Source organism: Dermacentor silvarum, chromosome 1, assembly GCF_013339745.2.
Source record: "Dermacentor silvarum isolate Dsil-2018 chromosome 1, BIME_Dsil_1.4, whole genome shotgun sequence".
NCBI lineage: Eukaryota > Metazoa > Arthropoda > Arachnida > Ixodida > Ixodidae > Dermacentor > Dermacentor silvarum.
Window position 1 is genome coordinate 85,802,057 of NC_051154.1, and position 18,242 is coordinate 85,820,298.

Below are 18,242 nucleotides of genomic sequence, written 5' to 3' on the forward strand. Positions count from 1 at the left end.
AGTGAGCCATCTGAGTGCATCAAAGCTTCTTTTCTAAACAAATCACAATCTTTATATCTGATACCATTTTTAGAAACTTGGAGTTGGATTTTCCCTTTTCACATTCCAACCACTGGCTCCATTATTTAAAGCTACAGTTTAAAAAATTATATGGAAGACGTCTAGGGGAACAACGAAAATGAGTTCAGTTGCAGCAACTCCAGCAATTGGGAATGTACATGGCCTCAAAGTTGCCACGTGACCCCATAAAGAATACATGGCACTGCACTTCTTTCATTGTTTTCACCGTCAAGCACACATGCCAGTTAAGTGTCACTGCAACTGCAGGTAGCCTCCATGGTACTCTACCTGCCACTCAAACTTAGTCCACCTCAGTTTTAATCAAGCTTGGCAGGTTAGGTTAGGCTAACCTAGCTTCAAAGGAAGAGGTCTAAATTTCCAGCAAGTCATCGATCATCATCACTTAGTGACTTTTTGCTAAGAATGGAGTGTTTTGGGCTGTGACTTGGCAACTTATTGGTGGCTTATTTGCCTGACATTTGTTTCAGTTGCAAGGATTCCTCATTATTAAGGTAAACTTATAAGAACACTGATACCAATTTTTATGCTCATACTTTCAAAGGCTTGACTCTTAAATTTCAAGGCAGGAGCCAAACATATTAGTGCAGTGGTTACAAGTAAGAGTGTGCGAAAACTGAAAAGTAAGTTTCAAATAGAATATCAAATCAAACCAAGAAAATAATGTTGAATATTGAATATCAGAAAATGTCTCACGAAATTTATTGCTTACAAATTTTGGGCAAGAAAATACGGTGCTGCACATGCTCGGAAGTCTCCTATCATTGCATAACCAAGGATATTGCAAACTGTCAGTAACTTAGGAGAATATAGAAATCAAGATATACAGTACGGTCTACTCTTATTAAAAGGAACATCAAATTAGTATGCCAGCACTGATTACAGCTCAGTTCTAGCTAGTATATGAAGGTCTCCAAAATATTTTTTTTTCATCAATAGAATTTCTGTTCAATAGAATCAAGTTTTTTTTTTTCTTCTTCCTCTGAAATAATAGATTAGTGTCGTTCTGTTGTACTGGATACCAATGAAGTTTTCAGTTTAATAGTGGACCTGGGTTTTGCAGTAATCTTTTATTTATTGCACAGAAAGCTTTTCTTTCCAGTTTTTAAAATACCAAAGGGCTTAACGAACTTTACAGCCGTTGGGTTATCGCAAGGCCAATCTGCGCAACAGAGGAAAGGACAATGCATCATGTGACTCTATCACCGCTCCAAGGTATATGTACACATGGTAGCGAAGGTGCCATAGAAGCCCATATGTTCTGCAATGGTGGCTTGTGGAGGCACAGCAACACCATCTACATTTCGCAGGGCCAACTTCTCGGCGGAAAAAAAAATCAACATTTACCATTCGAGGCTTGTTCTATACTCTACTGCGCAATACTCTACAATACTCTACTGCGCCAGCTCACATCGCATCACTATGACATTGCATATACTGAGCACACAACAGTATAAATGAAGCATAGTAAGTGAGCACATTTGCCACACCATCATGTCACAATCTAATTTGAATACTCCCATCTATATTTATAGCCCTCATTCTATAACCACACACATTACACTGGTGAGCCTTGAGAATTTTGCATGAATTCAGAGCAATGGGGTCATCAAGATTTTGAACGAAGTAGCATATCTATGCATCATTAGTACCAACACACATCTGTTATTTCGGTGTTAAGATAAAGTCAACATTACATTGAAATTATTCACAAAAACCGCACTTTATTCTTCACTAACACAGCCTGTGTGCCACCTATAGTTTTTCTCAGGTACTGAAGACATATCTAAAACGTAACATTTAGTGAAAAGGCAGTTTAAAAATAAAGTTACTGATCAAATCTTATAAGGTTAACACTATATATATAGCCATTACTTTTTATGGCTACTATAAGAGAGTTTTGACGCCATTACAGACTTAAATACGGTAATACAATCTCAGCATATCGCAGCACGCATCGCCACGAGCAAACTTCAGAAAACTTGCACAGTTTCATATTCATAATTATTCGTGGATGGAAGCAAGCAGCCTGTGACTTTACATTTTCCTATTTGAAAGGAATTGTCTCTACTTTTTGAAATGTTTCCATTGGAGACTTATTGGATGCATAATTTTCAACAACTAGTGTTTTGCCCCGCGAGATGTAGTCACCATAGAGTTTCTCACTGTAACACCTAGAGGGTAATCTGGCGCCACCGTCTATGCGAGTTTCTTAAAGGGCGCTGTGCCGTCATGGGAATGACGGGATGCGTGTCTGTGAGGCTAGTGTTGGCTGGTGTTGTTCGAGGCTTCGTCTAAGACGTGAATATGGCTACACAAATAATGTGTTCTTAAAATAAAATGTACATAAAAGGCTTTCATTTACCCATATCACATTTCTCAATAAAGTTTACTCACCCATAATGCAGGATCAAGCGCAGAAAAGCAAGAACACACGAAAAGTTGTTCCAAAGCGAGCGAGAATCTTGTCGTCTGTCCTCCAACTTTAGCGGCCAGCTGATGCTTTTTATGTTTCATATAATTGTACAGTCAATAATAAATCCTCAAAATTAAACGAAACATGTTTTTGTGTAATAATAAAGCTAAAACAGCTTTTTACGTGCTGTTTCAGCAGGAAATTAATTATTGTGACAGACAGGACGGTGCTAGCAAGGCGCGTCTTCAAGGCGTCCCTGGCTCTCCGAGAATGATGCCAATCCGAAGTCACAATTAATATACCGGCATTCCCAAGCATACCACAGCGCAGCAGCGCCAGATTTCCCTCTAGCTATATAGTGAGAAACTCTATGGAAGTCACGCTTCAATCGAACGACCATAATTGCATGTCGCTGCTCATTGGCTTGGAACCGTATTCCAGCCTCGACTTCGCGACTATGCGAATTGACCATGACCGCTCTGCATGTAGCAGGCGCCGACGATAAAGAGCAGGCGCCATCCACGCCATTTCACTGTCAGGTTCAGCGTGATTTTTCACCTGTCAAAGAATCCGAAATTTGGAGGGTCACTGAAAGCTCGCACGTTGCTCAGTAACCCGGGCCCCCCCCCTCCTCTTCGCTCCTCCTCATCCACCCGATGTTTCTCTGCTGCGAATAGATCTGCGACGATTCGGCACCAAACGGTAACTTTACCACAGGACATGACTTTACTCGCCAACGCCCAATGAAGCAGCTCCGATTAGGCTTAATGGCCAAGGCAGTGTGGCCGTGACGAAAATTCGCCGCTGGCCGATGTGGCAACGGGCCGCAAGCCATCGCAGAATGCTTGACGCTAATATGTTTGTATGGGTGGCCTACCATCGATCGTTCCCGAGATAACGCATGCGGGTTAGATTGATGGCTGTTAAAGCGGCGTGAAGGTCGTTGTCGTGTATCCAACATGATCTGCGTGCCTATCGGCGGCTAATCGGCCCGATCTTTGAACTTGATGAAATACGCGCTGCTTTTGTTGCCGTTCCCTCTGTACGCGTCGCATTTATCATTTCGATCGGTCCTGTCGACAAAGTCCGCTACCGTCCGCGGCGCGCTCGGCGTGCCTTTTGCACTGAAACCGATGTGAAATGTTTGCTTGGGCGGCATTAAACCCGAGGGGCTCCGCAGTACACGCGACATGTGACACTGCGCGGCTCTCTACGCAAAATATATTGAATATTCGAAAAATCGAAGAGTAGATATTTGATTCGCGAATCAAATTATACGAACGGTCACGTTCGATTTGATTTGGTGATATTCGAGTATTCGCACACCCCTAGTTACAAGTTTTAAGCAGGCAGCATTCTCAGTTCTAGATGTGAAACTTGCACCAGCTGCATTATTGGCATCAAATTACAGTGTCCCGGATTTTTAATAATATCGCATGAGTGTCGACTATGGAATGTCAGTGCCTTATAACGGCGTGATCAGAAATAGTATGGGCAAGAGCACAAACCACCCTCCAGTGCGAGCACCATTTGTGATGGTGTTCACACCTGGAGTGTACACGCCTTGCCTTTATTATTCATGAGGCTTCATCACTCACAGACAATACTTAGTATGTGCTGATAAATTCACTTATTATTATTATTATTATTATTATTATTATTATTATTATTTTATATCTTAGTCCCATGGCACATGTGTGGGCCCAGTAATATGAAAGAAAAATTAAATGCACATCACAGATGACAAGTCTCATAGTCGCGCACGTGTTGGTAACCACTTCACACCGGTCTTTTGTAAACAGGGACGTGCCGATAACCCTGGCAGGGCATGTGTCATCCCGAAGTGAACAGTGTAGCAGGTGAGACTCACACTGTAGTGTGCTTTGCGCGCATGTGCGTATCATCGCCGACCTTGCTGCTTCACGCCGTTATTAAGGAACTAACATGCCCTGCGGTAGATGCTTGCACAATATTATTAAAAATCAGGGAGGCTGTACACAGAGCTGTTTTAACTGTTTGTGTTGCTGTTAAACAGCAGAATGAAGAAACCAAGTGAGCTATATTTCTGGAGAAAAGAACCACGCACATGGACTCCAGCATCTGTCGACCAAAGGGGTGCTGTGCCCATGGAACTGCTGCATCAGGCCCCTGTTTGTCTTGAGAAAGTTGTGGACTTGCAATAAGTGCTGCCAAGGACCACACCTGGAAATGTGAATAAATTGACAGGGCATCATCAAGCAGGCATACTGTAAAGAGATACTGTTTTTAGAGAAGGCAAGCAGACAAATCATAAAACCTGTGCCAAGTCTTTCCGTCCGACATTTGCTGCACACGTAGCATTGTTGTTGCAGGCACTAACAGGGTCTCCACTATCCAACCTATGAGTGTTTCAGGACAAGAAAAAATTGTGCTGTATTAGATCAGGCCATGATCCTGTGAGGTTGAGTTATATACATGGTGGATGTAACTAACACATATGATGTGCAGAAAACAAGGCTCTGTAAGAAGCCGAAGCAAGAAACGCTGCTCGTACTAACTTATTTAATAATGATTTCTTTCTGCATGATATTAATTCAGTGAAATGATTCGTCTTCAGATTTATCTTGTGTGCATGACTTTGAACAAGGTCTGCTAATCATACCTGACCTTTAATCAAGTGCCAGTATACTACCAGCTTTTGTGACACTGCTTTTTTCTAGTTTTCTTTGATGATGTATGTGCTTCCTGAAACAGGCATCACATTCCACACATTTCTTTCTTATAGTCACATTTTTGGTCTTATTTTTTTTTTTAGCTCATGCTATGCTGTAGGGTGAGCAGTGCTTTTGTTTATGTAAGTGTCATAGCCAACTCGCGGGGAGCAGCCGAAGCAGCCACCGCAAAGCAGCCACCGCAAAGAAGACAGTTATCGCGATGGAAGCGGCGAACAAAGATTCTCGCGCGCTGTCAACGGCCATGCCAATGACTGTTGCGCCGACGAATGTCGTGTCACGTGATACAGGAAAGCAAAAGCATAAACCTGTTTCCACTGCGGAGGCGAGCATCTGGTGACGCAGTGTCGACATGCAAGTAGCGTCTGTCACAAGTGTCGAAGCAAGGGGCACCTGGCGTGAGTATGCAAGGGCAAGGCAGTTACAGTTACGAGAGCAAGCGGTTCAGCGTTTTTGTCCCGGAAGCATCAGTCAATCCATACCGTAGACGACGAAGAAAGCTGCTCTGAGACACCGGCACCGCAAGTCTACGAAATGTGGCAAGTGCGCGCACCGGCTCACGATGGTAGCCCGTACCGGGTTGAGGTCTCCGTAAATGGAACTTCCCTCATTATGGAACTCGACACGAAAGCAAGTGTGTCTGTCGTGTTGGAAGAGACCTTTCACCGCACATTTCCGTCATGTCGCCTGGAACCGTCAAGCGTCATGCTGAAAGGTTACACCGGTGAGCTGTCCCCGGTGCAAGGCAGCCTGCCTGCCACTGTACGACTAGGAAACCATGAGTGCCGGGACGTGTTGTACGTCGTCCCAGGACACTGCCCGTCCCTGATGGGACGTGGCTGGATGAAAGGCCTCGGAATTGAACTACGCAATGTGATGGACGTTAAGGCTATCACGTCGGTTGAGGGACTCGTCGCTGAGTATGCGAGCGTTTTCGACGACGCCTTGGGAACATTCAAGGGAGTGTCCGCGAAAATAACAATCGAAGACAACGTGAAGCCGAGGTTCTTCAAGGCTCGTCCTGTTCCATTCGCAATGATCGACCGCGTCAACGAGGAACTGATGCGCATGGAACGAGTTGGAGTGCTGCGTCCAGTTAAGACTTCGGAATGGGCTGCGCCTATCGTGCCTATCTTGAAGCGAAGTGGCCAGATTCGGATATGTGGCGACTTCAAGGTCACTGTTAATCCCGTGACAGTGCCCGAAAAGTACCCGATACCACGCGTTGAAGACCTGTTTAGCCGTCTTAGCGGTGGCGAGAAGTTCAGCAAGTTGGACTTGAAGGATGCGTATTTGCAAGTTCAACTGGACGAGGCATCCCGCAAGTTGGTGACAATCAACACACCAAAAGGACTGTACCAATACACGTGTTTGCCTTTTGGCGTCACATCTGCTCTTTCAATTTTCCAGCGGGAGATGGAAAACCTGCTACAAGGGCTCAGACACGTTGTGGTGTATTTCGACGGCGTTCTTGTGACTGGACGCGACGACCAGGACCATCTAACAAACCTGGGCCTAGTCCTAAGCCGACTGAAGCAAGCTGGGCTTAAATTGAAGCTTGATAAGTGTACCTTCCTGGAACGGCAAGTTCAATACCTGGGTCACGTTATCACGGCTGCGGGGTTTCAACCCAACCCTGAAAAGGTAGAGGCTGTGCTGAAGGCCCCTAGACCCAAAGATGTCAAGGCATTACAGAGTTACCTAGGCCTAGTCAACTTTTACCGCAGGTTTCTGCCGGGACTGTCTAGTGTGTTGCATCCCTTGAACGAGCTGCTTGTGGCCAAGGTGCCTTGGGAGTGGCGTGAAGATCACGAACGTGCTTTCCAGAGGAGCAAGGAGTTACTTGTTTCAGCAGCAGTGCTGGCGCATTATGACCCCAAGAAGCCCGTGGTTCTCGTATGCGATGCGTCCCCGTACGGCGTTGGCGCCGTTCTGACCCATAGGAAAGACTCGGGGGGCTGAACGACCAATCGCATTTGCATCACGAAGTCTCGCGCCAGCCGAGCGGAACTACAGTCATCTCGACAAGGAGGCTCTTGCGCTCATGTTTGGCGTAACCAAGTTCCGACAATACCTCTGGGGACGCGAGTTCGAGGCTATTACGGACCATAAACCATTACTGGGCTTGCTGGCTCCTGACAAGCGCGTGCCTGAGATGTGTTCCAAGTATCATGAGTTGGGCGCTGATGCTTGGAGCATATAACTACAAGCTCATGTACCGGCCGGGAGCAAGCATTGCCAACGCGGATGGTTTAAGTCGCCTACCACTACCAGTGTACGCTCAACCTGTGGAGAGGCCAGCGGAAGTTTTCATGCTGGAGGCTGCTTATCCTCGGGTACTGCGGTCGACTGTAGTCGCGGAAGCTACGTCCAAGGACTCAACCTTAGCGAAGCTACGAGATGCCTTATGGTCTGGAGCTGAGCTACGTGACCCCGAGTTCAGGTTCTACGCAGATCGAAAACTTCAGATGAGCGTGCAAGAAGACTGTATACTTCTCGGATCGCGGGTGATCATCCCAAGTGCATTGCAGCAAGAAGTGTTGCGACTCCTTCATGAGGGGCACCCTGGAATGACCAAGATGAAGGCTATCGCCAGGAGTCACGTCTGGTGGTCCTCGTTGGACGAGGACATTACTGCTGCAGTTCGCCAGTGTCAGGTCTGCCAAGAACACCAGAGGGTTGCGCGGCCAGTAGCGATGATGCCATGGCCGTTTCCGGACAGACCATGGTCTCGCCTTCATATTGACTTCGCTGGACCTTTGAAGAACCGCTACTTGCTGGTCGTTATCGATGCATTTTCAAAGTGGATAGAGGCCATGCCTATATCTACACCATCGGCAGAGGCAACTATCTCATGCCTGAGGGTTATGTTTGCCACTCACGGATTGCCAGATGTAGTGGTGTCCGACAACGGACCAGCGTTCGTGAGTGAGGAATTCAGAAGCTTTCTGCATCGAAATGGCATCAAACAAGTACTGACACCTCCATACCATCCAGCGTCAAACGGGGCTGCAGAACGGGCAGTTCAGTGCATCAAGTCAAAGCTAAAGAAATCGACTGAAGGGAGTTTTACATGCCAACTTGCTTGTATTCTTTTCAATTACAGGATTACTCCCCACGAAACTACCGGGTGCTCGCCAGCGGAGCTGATCATGGGCCGTAAGTTAAAGACTGCTCTAACGTTGCTGCATCCAGACATGAGAGCTAATGTCTTGCTGAAGCAGCTCAAGCAGAAGATTGTCCATGATGGTGGAGCTCGAACCACGCCGCCCGCAAGACCCGGAGACTACATCTACGCACGGAATTTCCGTTCGGGGCCAACCTGGATGCCAGCAAGAGTGACTGACAGAGCCACCGATAACATCGCTGATGTCGTTTTGTCAGACGGTAGGTGTTGGCGGCGCCATCAAGAACACCTGCGACCGAACTTCGCCCCATTTAGTGTGCCTCCTGGACTGCCGCCTGCGCGACAGACTTCTCCACCGCCGCCAGGGTTACCGCCTGTGCAACAAGCTTCGTCAACCACGGAGTTCGTGTCGGAGCGGGCGGGTGTGCAACCGGCTGTGTAACTAGTTCCGCTACCCAGCAAGTGTGAGTCGGAGCAACCGAATCCCGTTGCTGAGCCGTGTCGTCTTGAAACATGCAGCGAAAGTGGAACAACAGTAACACGCGATCTGGTTGTGCCTACTACCCATGACAGTACGCCAATGCTGCGAAGAAGCACGAGGACAAAAAAACCAGTTGTGCGTTTCTGACCACGAAGGATGCTAAACTATCGTTGTTTTTCTGTTTTTGTTTGTTGGTGGGGAGGAGTGTAACATAATAGCCACCGGAACACGCGCTGATGTGTTATCACTAACAGATTGCACATGCGGCGTGTTACGTCATCACTAGGTTGCTATAAAAGATGAGTGCGTAGGAAATAAAGGGCAGTGTTTTTCCACGGTATCAAGTGTGCTGTTTCGCTTTGGCTGCTCCCCGCGAGTTGGCTATGACAGTAAGCATCATAAAGAAAGCACTGAGTTCTCTGCCTATTACGGCAATGCTTCGTGTTATTCCTGTTGATGTTTTCTGTGTAAAAAATTTTTTTATGCATGTTCACGAGCTCTTATGTATCTCATATTGGATGTGCACCTCTGTAAACTTCATTATAAATATTCTACACAGATGCTTGGTCTTGCAGACAAAACCACAGCATGTACTAAATAAATGACCATAACAAATGTCGACAAAAAATTGCGGCAGAACCCATCTCACAATGACTGTCAATGGTAATGCATTAGCATTGAATCAATATACCAACACAACGTACAACACAACAATTGCCACCGTTGAAACGTGTTTATGAGGCGTGTACAGCAGCGGGACTCTTCTTTCGCACTTCTCTAAAAACACTCGGCGACATGAAGTGCCGCCGCCATGAAGCCTGTGAGTGGCCTCCAAAATGCATGGCGTGCCAGTGCGTGCGAACGCTGAGAAATACGTCATATGGCAACCAGGCTCCTCTGTCGCACTTCATTCTGGACACGCTGTGTCATCTAGTGGCACTTCCGAGAAGTCAACACGTGGCCTCTGAGACTAGAAGCGTGGTTTGCGGGCACCTGCGAGCGCTGAGAATTGTTCCCTCGCATGCTGCACAATCAGTGGCACATACTCAGTGACCTAAGTTGGTGAGAGGCTCATCAAATAGCAGCACATACCCAGTGCATTTGTGGCGCAGCCTGCTAATGCATTGAGTTGCTGTCCTTGAGGAACCCCTGTGACGTGGGTTCGATTCCGCTGAGCATCGGAGAAATTCAAGGGATCTTTTTCGTGATTGTAGAGCAGCACATTCCCAGTGGCACATACCTAGTCAGCCAAGTTGGCGTCAGACATTCATGGAAGAGCGGCACACACCTACTGGTACAAACCGAGTGGTGCATACCCAGTGCTCCAAGTCAGCGTCAAAGAGTTTTTTCAAACAGCGGTACCTACCCAGTCCCGCATCTACAGTGACCCATGTCAGCATGAAAGAGGTTTGTCGAAGAGCAGCACATATGTACACATTGCTACATATTTGGTGACCCAAGTTTGTCGGATGGTTGGTGTCGAACCTGTTACCTCAGCACAGCAGCCCAATGCACTACCACAAACTACTCAGTGACCCAGGCTGGCGAGAAAATGGTTAGATACAAACATACATAGATACAACCATAGATACATACTAGAGGTTGGATTGTGCAACATTTCGATGGGACACACAGAAGAGAAACACACACAACAGAGCGCGCTACTTGCAACTATCGATTTATTCCATTGTCAGGGGAATAGATAGATACAGAAAGAAAACGATAAAGAAATAGGTTTCCTCATGCTGAAATTTTGTATCCTTGTTCCTTTTATGAGATGTCGAGGGCAGCCAAAATGATCATGTGACAAAGCCGGCTTGGTATTGCTGGATGGTCCTTTTTTGTGAAGTTTTTTTTGTCACTCTCCCCCTTTGAGTATCTTCCTGTATTTATTCTGCTAACAAGGGAATAAATCGATAGTTGCAAGTAGCGCTCTGTTGTGTGTGTTTCTCCTCTGTGTGTCCCGTCGAAATGTTGTGCAATCCAACCTCTAGTATGCTATACCAACACGCCCAGTCTTCAACCTTGGCACAGATACATAGCCCTGGGAAAGTGCGTGAAGTACCCTAAGAATGCTAACACATTAAAAGCTTTCTATTTAGCTTAAGGTTTCTTCATAGAGGTCGGCTCATTTGTTATTACAAGATGGAACTACTGTGTAGACTCAAGCATGCCTAGATAGCCACTGACAAATACAGTAGACATTCATCAATTCAACTCTGGCTAATCTGATTTTTCGGTTAATTCGATCCCGGCCAAAGGTCCCGGCTGGCACCCATGCATTTCTATGGGCCCAACTTTCGTTATTTCAATCGTAAAATTAGCCTTCACCGAATAATTCAAACTTTACCAGGCAGTACGCAAGCGCCTAGCCCCTATGGTGACCCCAATAGCAACCCTTTTAGTGGCAGCATCTGTCTCGGTGGAGCTTAGGGGACAGTGAATGCAGTGAACACACATAAAATCGAAAACAACTATTTTCGGCCTGTTCTAGGAAGATTTTCAAGCAATAACCGTAGCTCACAATGTATGATTACGACATTTACCCGATTCTGACATAATTTTTTTTTGGGGGGGGGGGGGGAGAATTGGGCCAAAGATTGCCTGCACAGTGCCATTGGACACGATGCCAAAACTGCCTTCACAGCGTTTGTATTATTTATTGCAAAACACAGATGTATGGCAGCAAAGCTGACTTTAGGAAACCGGCCTCCATTGTACCCCACATATATGACCCTTGCCTTTTTTTCCTGTTCAAAAATCGAGAACTTGTTAGATTTATACTTTGTTTAGAAGCTTAATGTCATTTCTATGTTAATATTTTATTTTGGACACATAGAAAGTGTGTGCATTTGATTCGGGGTTTGATTTGAATCAAGAAAATACTGCCAAATTAATGAGGGGTGTGTTTTGGCATTTTTTCTGCATCTTGTCTAGTTCGACCTGCCAGGTAATTTGATCAATTTTGTCGGTCCCATTAAAGTCAAATTAACGAAAGTAGACTGTACAAAAAAACACCTAACATAAACATAAGCAAACATGTTAAGCTGCATCATTTCACAAGCAGCATTTTCAGATCACTGACATTTCCTGTTACTGTGGAACTAAAACACTATCAAGTTGATAGCTAATACATTATTAATGCGTTAGCATTATTAGGGTAACTCACACGCTTTCTGAGGGCTTTGCATGTTTGTATGTATGTATAGTTTGTGAAGCTTGCGCAGCGGCGCGTGCCGTATCTTGACAGCGATCTGCAGATGCGTCAACATCGGGATCGGTCGACTCACGGTCGGCCTGCCGCCGCTTGCGTTGCTGCTCCGTCCTTCTTGCACGGCGCTCGGGAACTTGATCACAAAAAGAACCCGGTACCTCGATAGCGCGCACAGAACCCATAGCAATTAAGTCAACCAGTGCGCTTCGCGTAGCCATAACATCGAATCAGATTTTGACGGAGGTTTTCCATCGAAAAAAAAGAAAAAAAGCCGTACATAAATCGCACCGTTCTATAAGACGCACCGACAAAAAAATAACAAAAGAAAAAAAGAAAACGCAGGTTATACACAAATAAATACGGTATATAATGTTAGTTACTAATAGGTTCCTTCCCGTAACTATTTACGACACATTATATATATAATGTGCCGCTCTACAATGATGAAAAAGATCCCTTAAATTTATCTTCTTTAATTTATCATATTTCCATAATTCATCACAACTAACCCTACTGCACACCTAGTAAGTTACCTCTAGCGAAGTTGTATGCAGTATTTTTTGCTTCATTTATTGCATTATTTAAATTTGTTAGAGACTTGTTCCTTCATCTTTATCCGCTAGCATTTGTATAATTTCTTTCTACTCCTTCTGTTTCATTCAGTCTTCTTGTTTCCTTTATTGCGTTATTTATATTTGCTAGAGACTTGTTCTTACATCTTTACCCACTAACATTGTATAATTTCTTGGTACTCATTTTTTTGTCAATTCCCTTGTATCCTCCCCTCACATAATACTCCTTCAGGAGCCAGTGAGGTAACTAACTAACTAACTAGCTAACTAACTAACTAACTAACTAACTAACTAACTAACTAACTAACTAAATAAATAAATAATGCTGAGTGGCATTGAACAAAGGGTTCCTCAAGGACAGCAACCCAACGCTTTAGCACGCTATGCCACGAATGCTCTGGGTATGTGCCTCTTTCCAATGCACGTCTTTCACGCCAACGGTTAAGTAAGCTGTGCTAAGAATGCACTGGGTATGTGCCGCTCTTCAATGAGCCTCTTGCCAACTAGGGTCACTGAGTATGTGCCAACTGGATGAGCAGCAAGCGAGGGAACAATTCTCAGCGTTCGCAGGCACCAGCGCACCACGCTTCTTGTCTCGGATACCACTCACGGACTTCTCGGCAGTGCCACTCGATGGCGCAGCTCATCTAGAAAGAAGCATGAGAGAGGAGCCCAGTTGCCGCAAAATGCGTTTCTAAGTGTTTGCCACGTACCGGCATGCCATGCACTTTGGAGGTCACGCTCAGGCTTCGCGACGGTGTCGCTAGATGGTGCCGAGTATTCTTAGGGAAGTGCGAAAGAGGAGTCTAGGTGCAGTAAATTCCTCATACATAACTCGTTTTGGCGGTGGCAATACATTACATACCTGGCAACCTGTGAGCTTTAAAGTTCATGAAAATACTGCAGGCATGCCTCCGACGGGGGAAGGACGGAAGGATATCACGGATTTTTTTTTTTCTTTGCCTTTATAGCACCCACCTTCTGTGATATACACACACATTTCAATATTGATGATATATCTTTAGACAGAGTAGACAAGCCGCAACAAACTTGGACGAGCACACAATGACAAGCAGCACATTCTTTTGGAGATAACACTGACTTTTGCAGCGACTTCGATGTCGATTTTGCCTGTATAAGAACTTGTCTGAACAAACTGTTAGAAGGAAGTGTCCCTCCGGAGTTATTTCCCCATGAGGAGATTCGGAGACCGAAGAGCAAAACAAAAACATTTTCGCGAAAAGTTTTTGCATAAAACTTGATGCAACATTCCTAAAATCGTAGAACAAGCCCACATTTGTAAACTTTACGAAAAATTCGGGAGAGTTGGTGGGTGTGGCATTGTATTGCTATATTGATTCAATGCTAAATGCATTAATGTCGACAATCATCGTGAGATGGGTTCTGCCAAGTTTTTTATTTTAAACTTTGCAATTTTGACTTGAAATAGGGAATTCTATTCTGATAAATTATTGCCCTTTCTTACGCAACAAATTTAGACCAACCAAGATAGTGCTTCATGAATTAAATGGCTCATTATTGCCATATTTTGTTTATAAATTAAAGCAATGAAGCTGAAGCCTTCCCAAACTTAACTACCACAGCTGCACTAAGGCTGTGCACTGTTTGTCGTGTAGAGTCAAGGGAAGAAAAAAAATAAGAACAAAACAAAGGCTTACATGTAGTTTTGTGCCAGAAACTGGTTGATTGGCATAATGCCTGACATGTTGTATATGAGTACGGCTGCACTTGGCACAGGGTGCTGCTGTGAAGATGTTTGGCGAGCAGTCCTCCTCTGAGTTCTGCCCCTTCCCTTCTGCAAAGATATAGGGAACATTGCAGTTTGGCCATTTTACATACTTTCTTTTTTCAATCTGGAATGACTAACCAACACAAATAAATATTGTTATCTTTACCCAGAAATTTTAAAGTGCATTGTTTCAGTTGGCATGGGAAGATAATGCTGTTGGCTTAAAAGACTCAGCTATGAACTCAATGCTGCCAAGTGCACACGCCTGCTTAAGTTCTATTTAATTAAAGGCTGTTCATACAAAAATTAGACAATTACCAGCCCTGCAGCTTTGGCAAGATTGCTTCTATAGTATAGATTATACTTATTTATAACCAATTTAGCTAAAGTGAAATGTCACTTTGACACAACAGTGTCAAACAGGATCTGAAAGTAGGCAACCTCACAAAATGGTGATACTGTTCCTCACACTTCACTTTAGCAATGATATAGAGTATAGACATTTTCATGGTGCCTAAGGTATCCGATTTTTGGGCTCGGGCAACTTTCAGCGGGAGGCTCATGCATTTGGTCCTTTCAGACTACTTCAGTGCAACCAGCAGTCTTAAACATGGCAGCACCCATAGATTGTATCATGGAAAAATGCATGCAGCAATGGGAAAGCTTACCCTCTCCTTGTAATAGAAGGATGAGATGGAGACATCCTGTGATTGTGCAGTAGTCGTTCCTGGACTATGCGGAGCGTAGAGGCTGACTAGGGACGAAGTGGAAGGGGGCCGGCTAGCCTTGTGCTGCGAGGCCAAGTAGGCACCCAATGCACTCAGTGAACGTGGTGTCACCTCTGTAGGGGCATTCATCTTTTGCAGATGGGATGGCCGTGTGAAGCATACAAGGAAGTCTGACAAAGAAGAAGTGCCAGTCAAGTATAATGCAGCAAGGCATGTAGTGCTGAGATTACATAGAAAACACAGAGTTTATTTTTAGAAATTAACTTGTATGTGAAGATTAGTGAGAGGACAAGTCACACAGCACAATACTATGATCAGATTGAGACTACATGATTACTCATAAGAAACAGTACATATGCAGCTTAATGTACACGCAAGAAGATGAGCCTTGGTAGTCAGCATTACCAATGACTTGACTTGTGTAGGTTTTCAGCTTTTAGTACCGAGAATGCCAAAAAAGAAAAACCTGTTAAACTCGGAGGCCACATGCATTTCCCTCTTCTGAGTGCAAATGTTCTACTTAATATATATTGGGAATACCTGTGTGAACCTGCTGATAAGGAGAATATCAAGATTAGTTGTATTCATTCAGCAGCAGTGAAATACAGTAGACTTCAATTAATTCGACTCTGGTTAATTAGATTTTTCGGTGAATTAGATCCTGGCCAGCACCCATGCATTTCTATGAGCACAAACTTTCGTTATTTCGATCTTAAATTGGCCTTCGCCGGATAATTCTAACTTGACCAGTCAGCATGCATGCACTTGACCCCTATGGCGCCCAATAGCGACCCCTTTACTGGCAGCATCTGTCTCGGCAGAGCTTAGGGGACAGGGAATGTGTTGAAAATGTCATCTCCCGTCAAAAATGCCTATTTTCAGCTTGCTCTAGGAAGATTTTCAAGTCATAACACTAGCTCACAATGTCTGATTACAGTATTTACATGCTTATAACGAGTGCCTTTTCCCCCCAGAAACCGAAAACCGCATTCGCGGGATTTGTATGCTTTGTCGCATAACACCGGTGCAGTGCGGCGAAGCTAACTTTAGAAAACCGGCTGCCACTTTGCAACACTCATTAGACACTTGCCCATTTTTCTTGCTAAAAAATTGGTTCTGCATTAGACCTATGCTTTGTTTAGTTGCTTTAATGTTAGTTTTATGCTTTGGGCACATAGAAAGTGGGCGCACGTTTGATTCGGGGGCGTGTTAGAATCGGGCAAATACTGCCAAATGAATCAGCAGTGGGTTTTGTTTAATTCAACCCGCTGGATAATTCGATCAATTTCGTCGATTCCATCAGGGTCAAATTAAAGGTAGTCGACTGTATTTTTTCCCCTGCAATTGCAAGCATTAGCACAAGCAGAGTGTTCTGAATGCAGGTGATATGATAAAGAAGGTCAATAACGACGAGACACAAACTAATATACTTAGAGCCATTCTATGACAAAGATGTTGCCAATGCTGAAGAAAGACAGTTCAGTATACAGGGTGTTTCAGTGAACACTTTGAAAAATTCTTAAAGGTTGCCTGTGGCAGATAGCACAATTCCTAGTTCATGAGCTGGTCTACTCGAAGAGGCGGACATTACTTGCACAAGAAATTGAAATGCATAATCGAATAATTAACAGAAATTCACTAATTAAGTGTTTAACTAATTACCTGAGGGCCATATTGCAATTTACAAATTGTAGCCGTGGAGTTCGCAAGGCTACAGTCATTCCAGTTATTCCAGTTAGGTTCTTAACAAAACATCGCTTTATGCATTGAAGCACAAAATTAACTGGAACGCCAATGCATTTCTCCGCAAAGTTCGGGAATTAATATCTCGAAACTGATGTCATCCTGAGAATTAATTCTAAGTGGGTCCGCCTTGCGAACTCCACGGCTACAATTTGTAAATTGCAAAATGGGCCATCAGGTAATTAGTTAAAAACTTAATTAGTGAATTTTTGTTAATTAGTCGATTATGCATTTCAATTTTTGTGCAAGTAATGTCCACCTCTTCGAGTAGACCAGTTCATCAACTAGAATTGTGCTATCTGCCACAGGCAACCTTTAAAAAATTCTGAAAGTGTTCGCTGAAACACCCTGTATATATAGCCATTTGAAAAAGGAAACATGCATGTACGCACACTGTGCAATTCAGTGCAGTAATCAAATTCTGAACATGAAATGTATAGACAATGTGAACCCATTTTTAGGTAAGTTATCATGATGCCCAAAAAATTGATGATTGGGTAATTAAGGACAAAGAGGATGCAGCAACATTTGTGAACTACGAATCAAGTCTGAAATCTCTCTATTCCAAGATTGATGCTTTAGCAACTAAGTCATAACACCATCTGTGCCAGCATGCAACAGAATGAGCTATTTCTGCTGGAGGAGTGTGCAGAGCATGTACTAGGACAAACTAACTGTTGGGTCATTATGGACAGAAAAAAAAATGCTAGATTAGTCAGAGATGTAACAAATTTAGGCATGTAGCATTATTATTCTCGGCTAAACTTTTTGATGCATATTTGGTGAAAAAAGACCTGCTAGACAGAGAATATGAAGGTGAAAAAATGGCCTATACATTGAAATATACAAAGTAAATGCTACAGTGTGAAAAGACGAGGATGTTATCACAGCCAAAAGTATCTGATCACTACAAAGAATGAGCAATGCAATGTAGAGCAGGGCAACCTGTTTATTAAGTTTAAACAATTTCAGCATGCAACACTCATTGTTATACTTTGACAGTCAATTTATTTGCAAGGTGCAATCATTCGCACTTTGGCAATTTCATGCACGAAACTGTCAAGGGCACACACGCACGCATGCACACACTTACCTATGAATGTAGCTCGACAATATGCATAAAACAGCAACCTAATGTGCTGTTTTATACAAGATTACGTGAAAGTGAGCAATCATAAATGGCCTTCAAATAAAGCGAAGGCAAATTTGTTGAAAGAAGGGCAGTGGATTCTGTACCACGATAGTGCCACTGTGCACTCTGCATGGTTTTGGCACGCAGTTCCATCATTGCGCTGGAGCACCCTCCCTATTCACTGGATTAAACCCCCTACAACTTTTCTTTTTGCTTCCCAAATGCAAACTGGTGTTCCGGGAGCAACATTTCAGGGATGTGACAACAATTCAAAAGGAAAGAACAATGCT

At 44.2% G+C, this 18,242-nt stretch overlaps 1 protein-coding gene across 3 annotated transcripts in view; it reads right to left on the reverse strand.

The window, feature by feature from the left end:
- LOC119431788 (GATOR complex protein WDR59-like) overlaps positions 1–18,242 on the reverse strand; it is a 110,891-nt gene that overhangs the window by 33,717 nt on the left and 58,932 nt on the right. For all 3 annotated transcript variants that reach the window (XM_037699265.2, XM_037699260.2, XM_049670580.1), the window contains exons 16-19: positions 15,018–15,247; positions 14,279–14,415; positions 4,791–4,872; positions 4,581–4,696 (exon numbers count right to left, since the gene is read on the reverse strand). In XM_037699265.2, the coding sequence (XP_037555193.1) occupies positions 4,581–4,696; positions 4,791–4,872; positions 14,279–14,415; positions 15,018–15,247 (565 nt within the window). The remainder of the gene's footprint in view (positions 1–4,580; positions 4,697–4,790; positions 4,873–14,278; positions 14,416–15,017; positions 15,248–18,242) is intronic.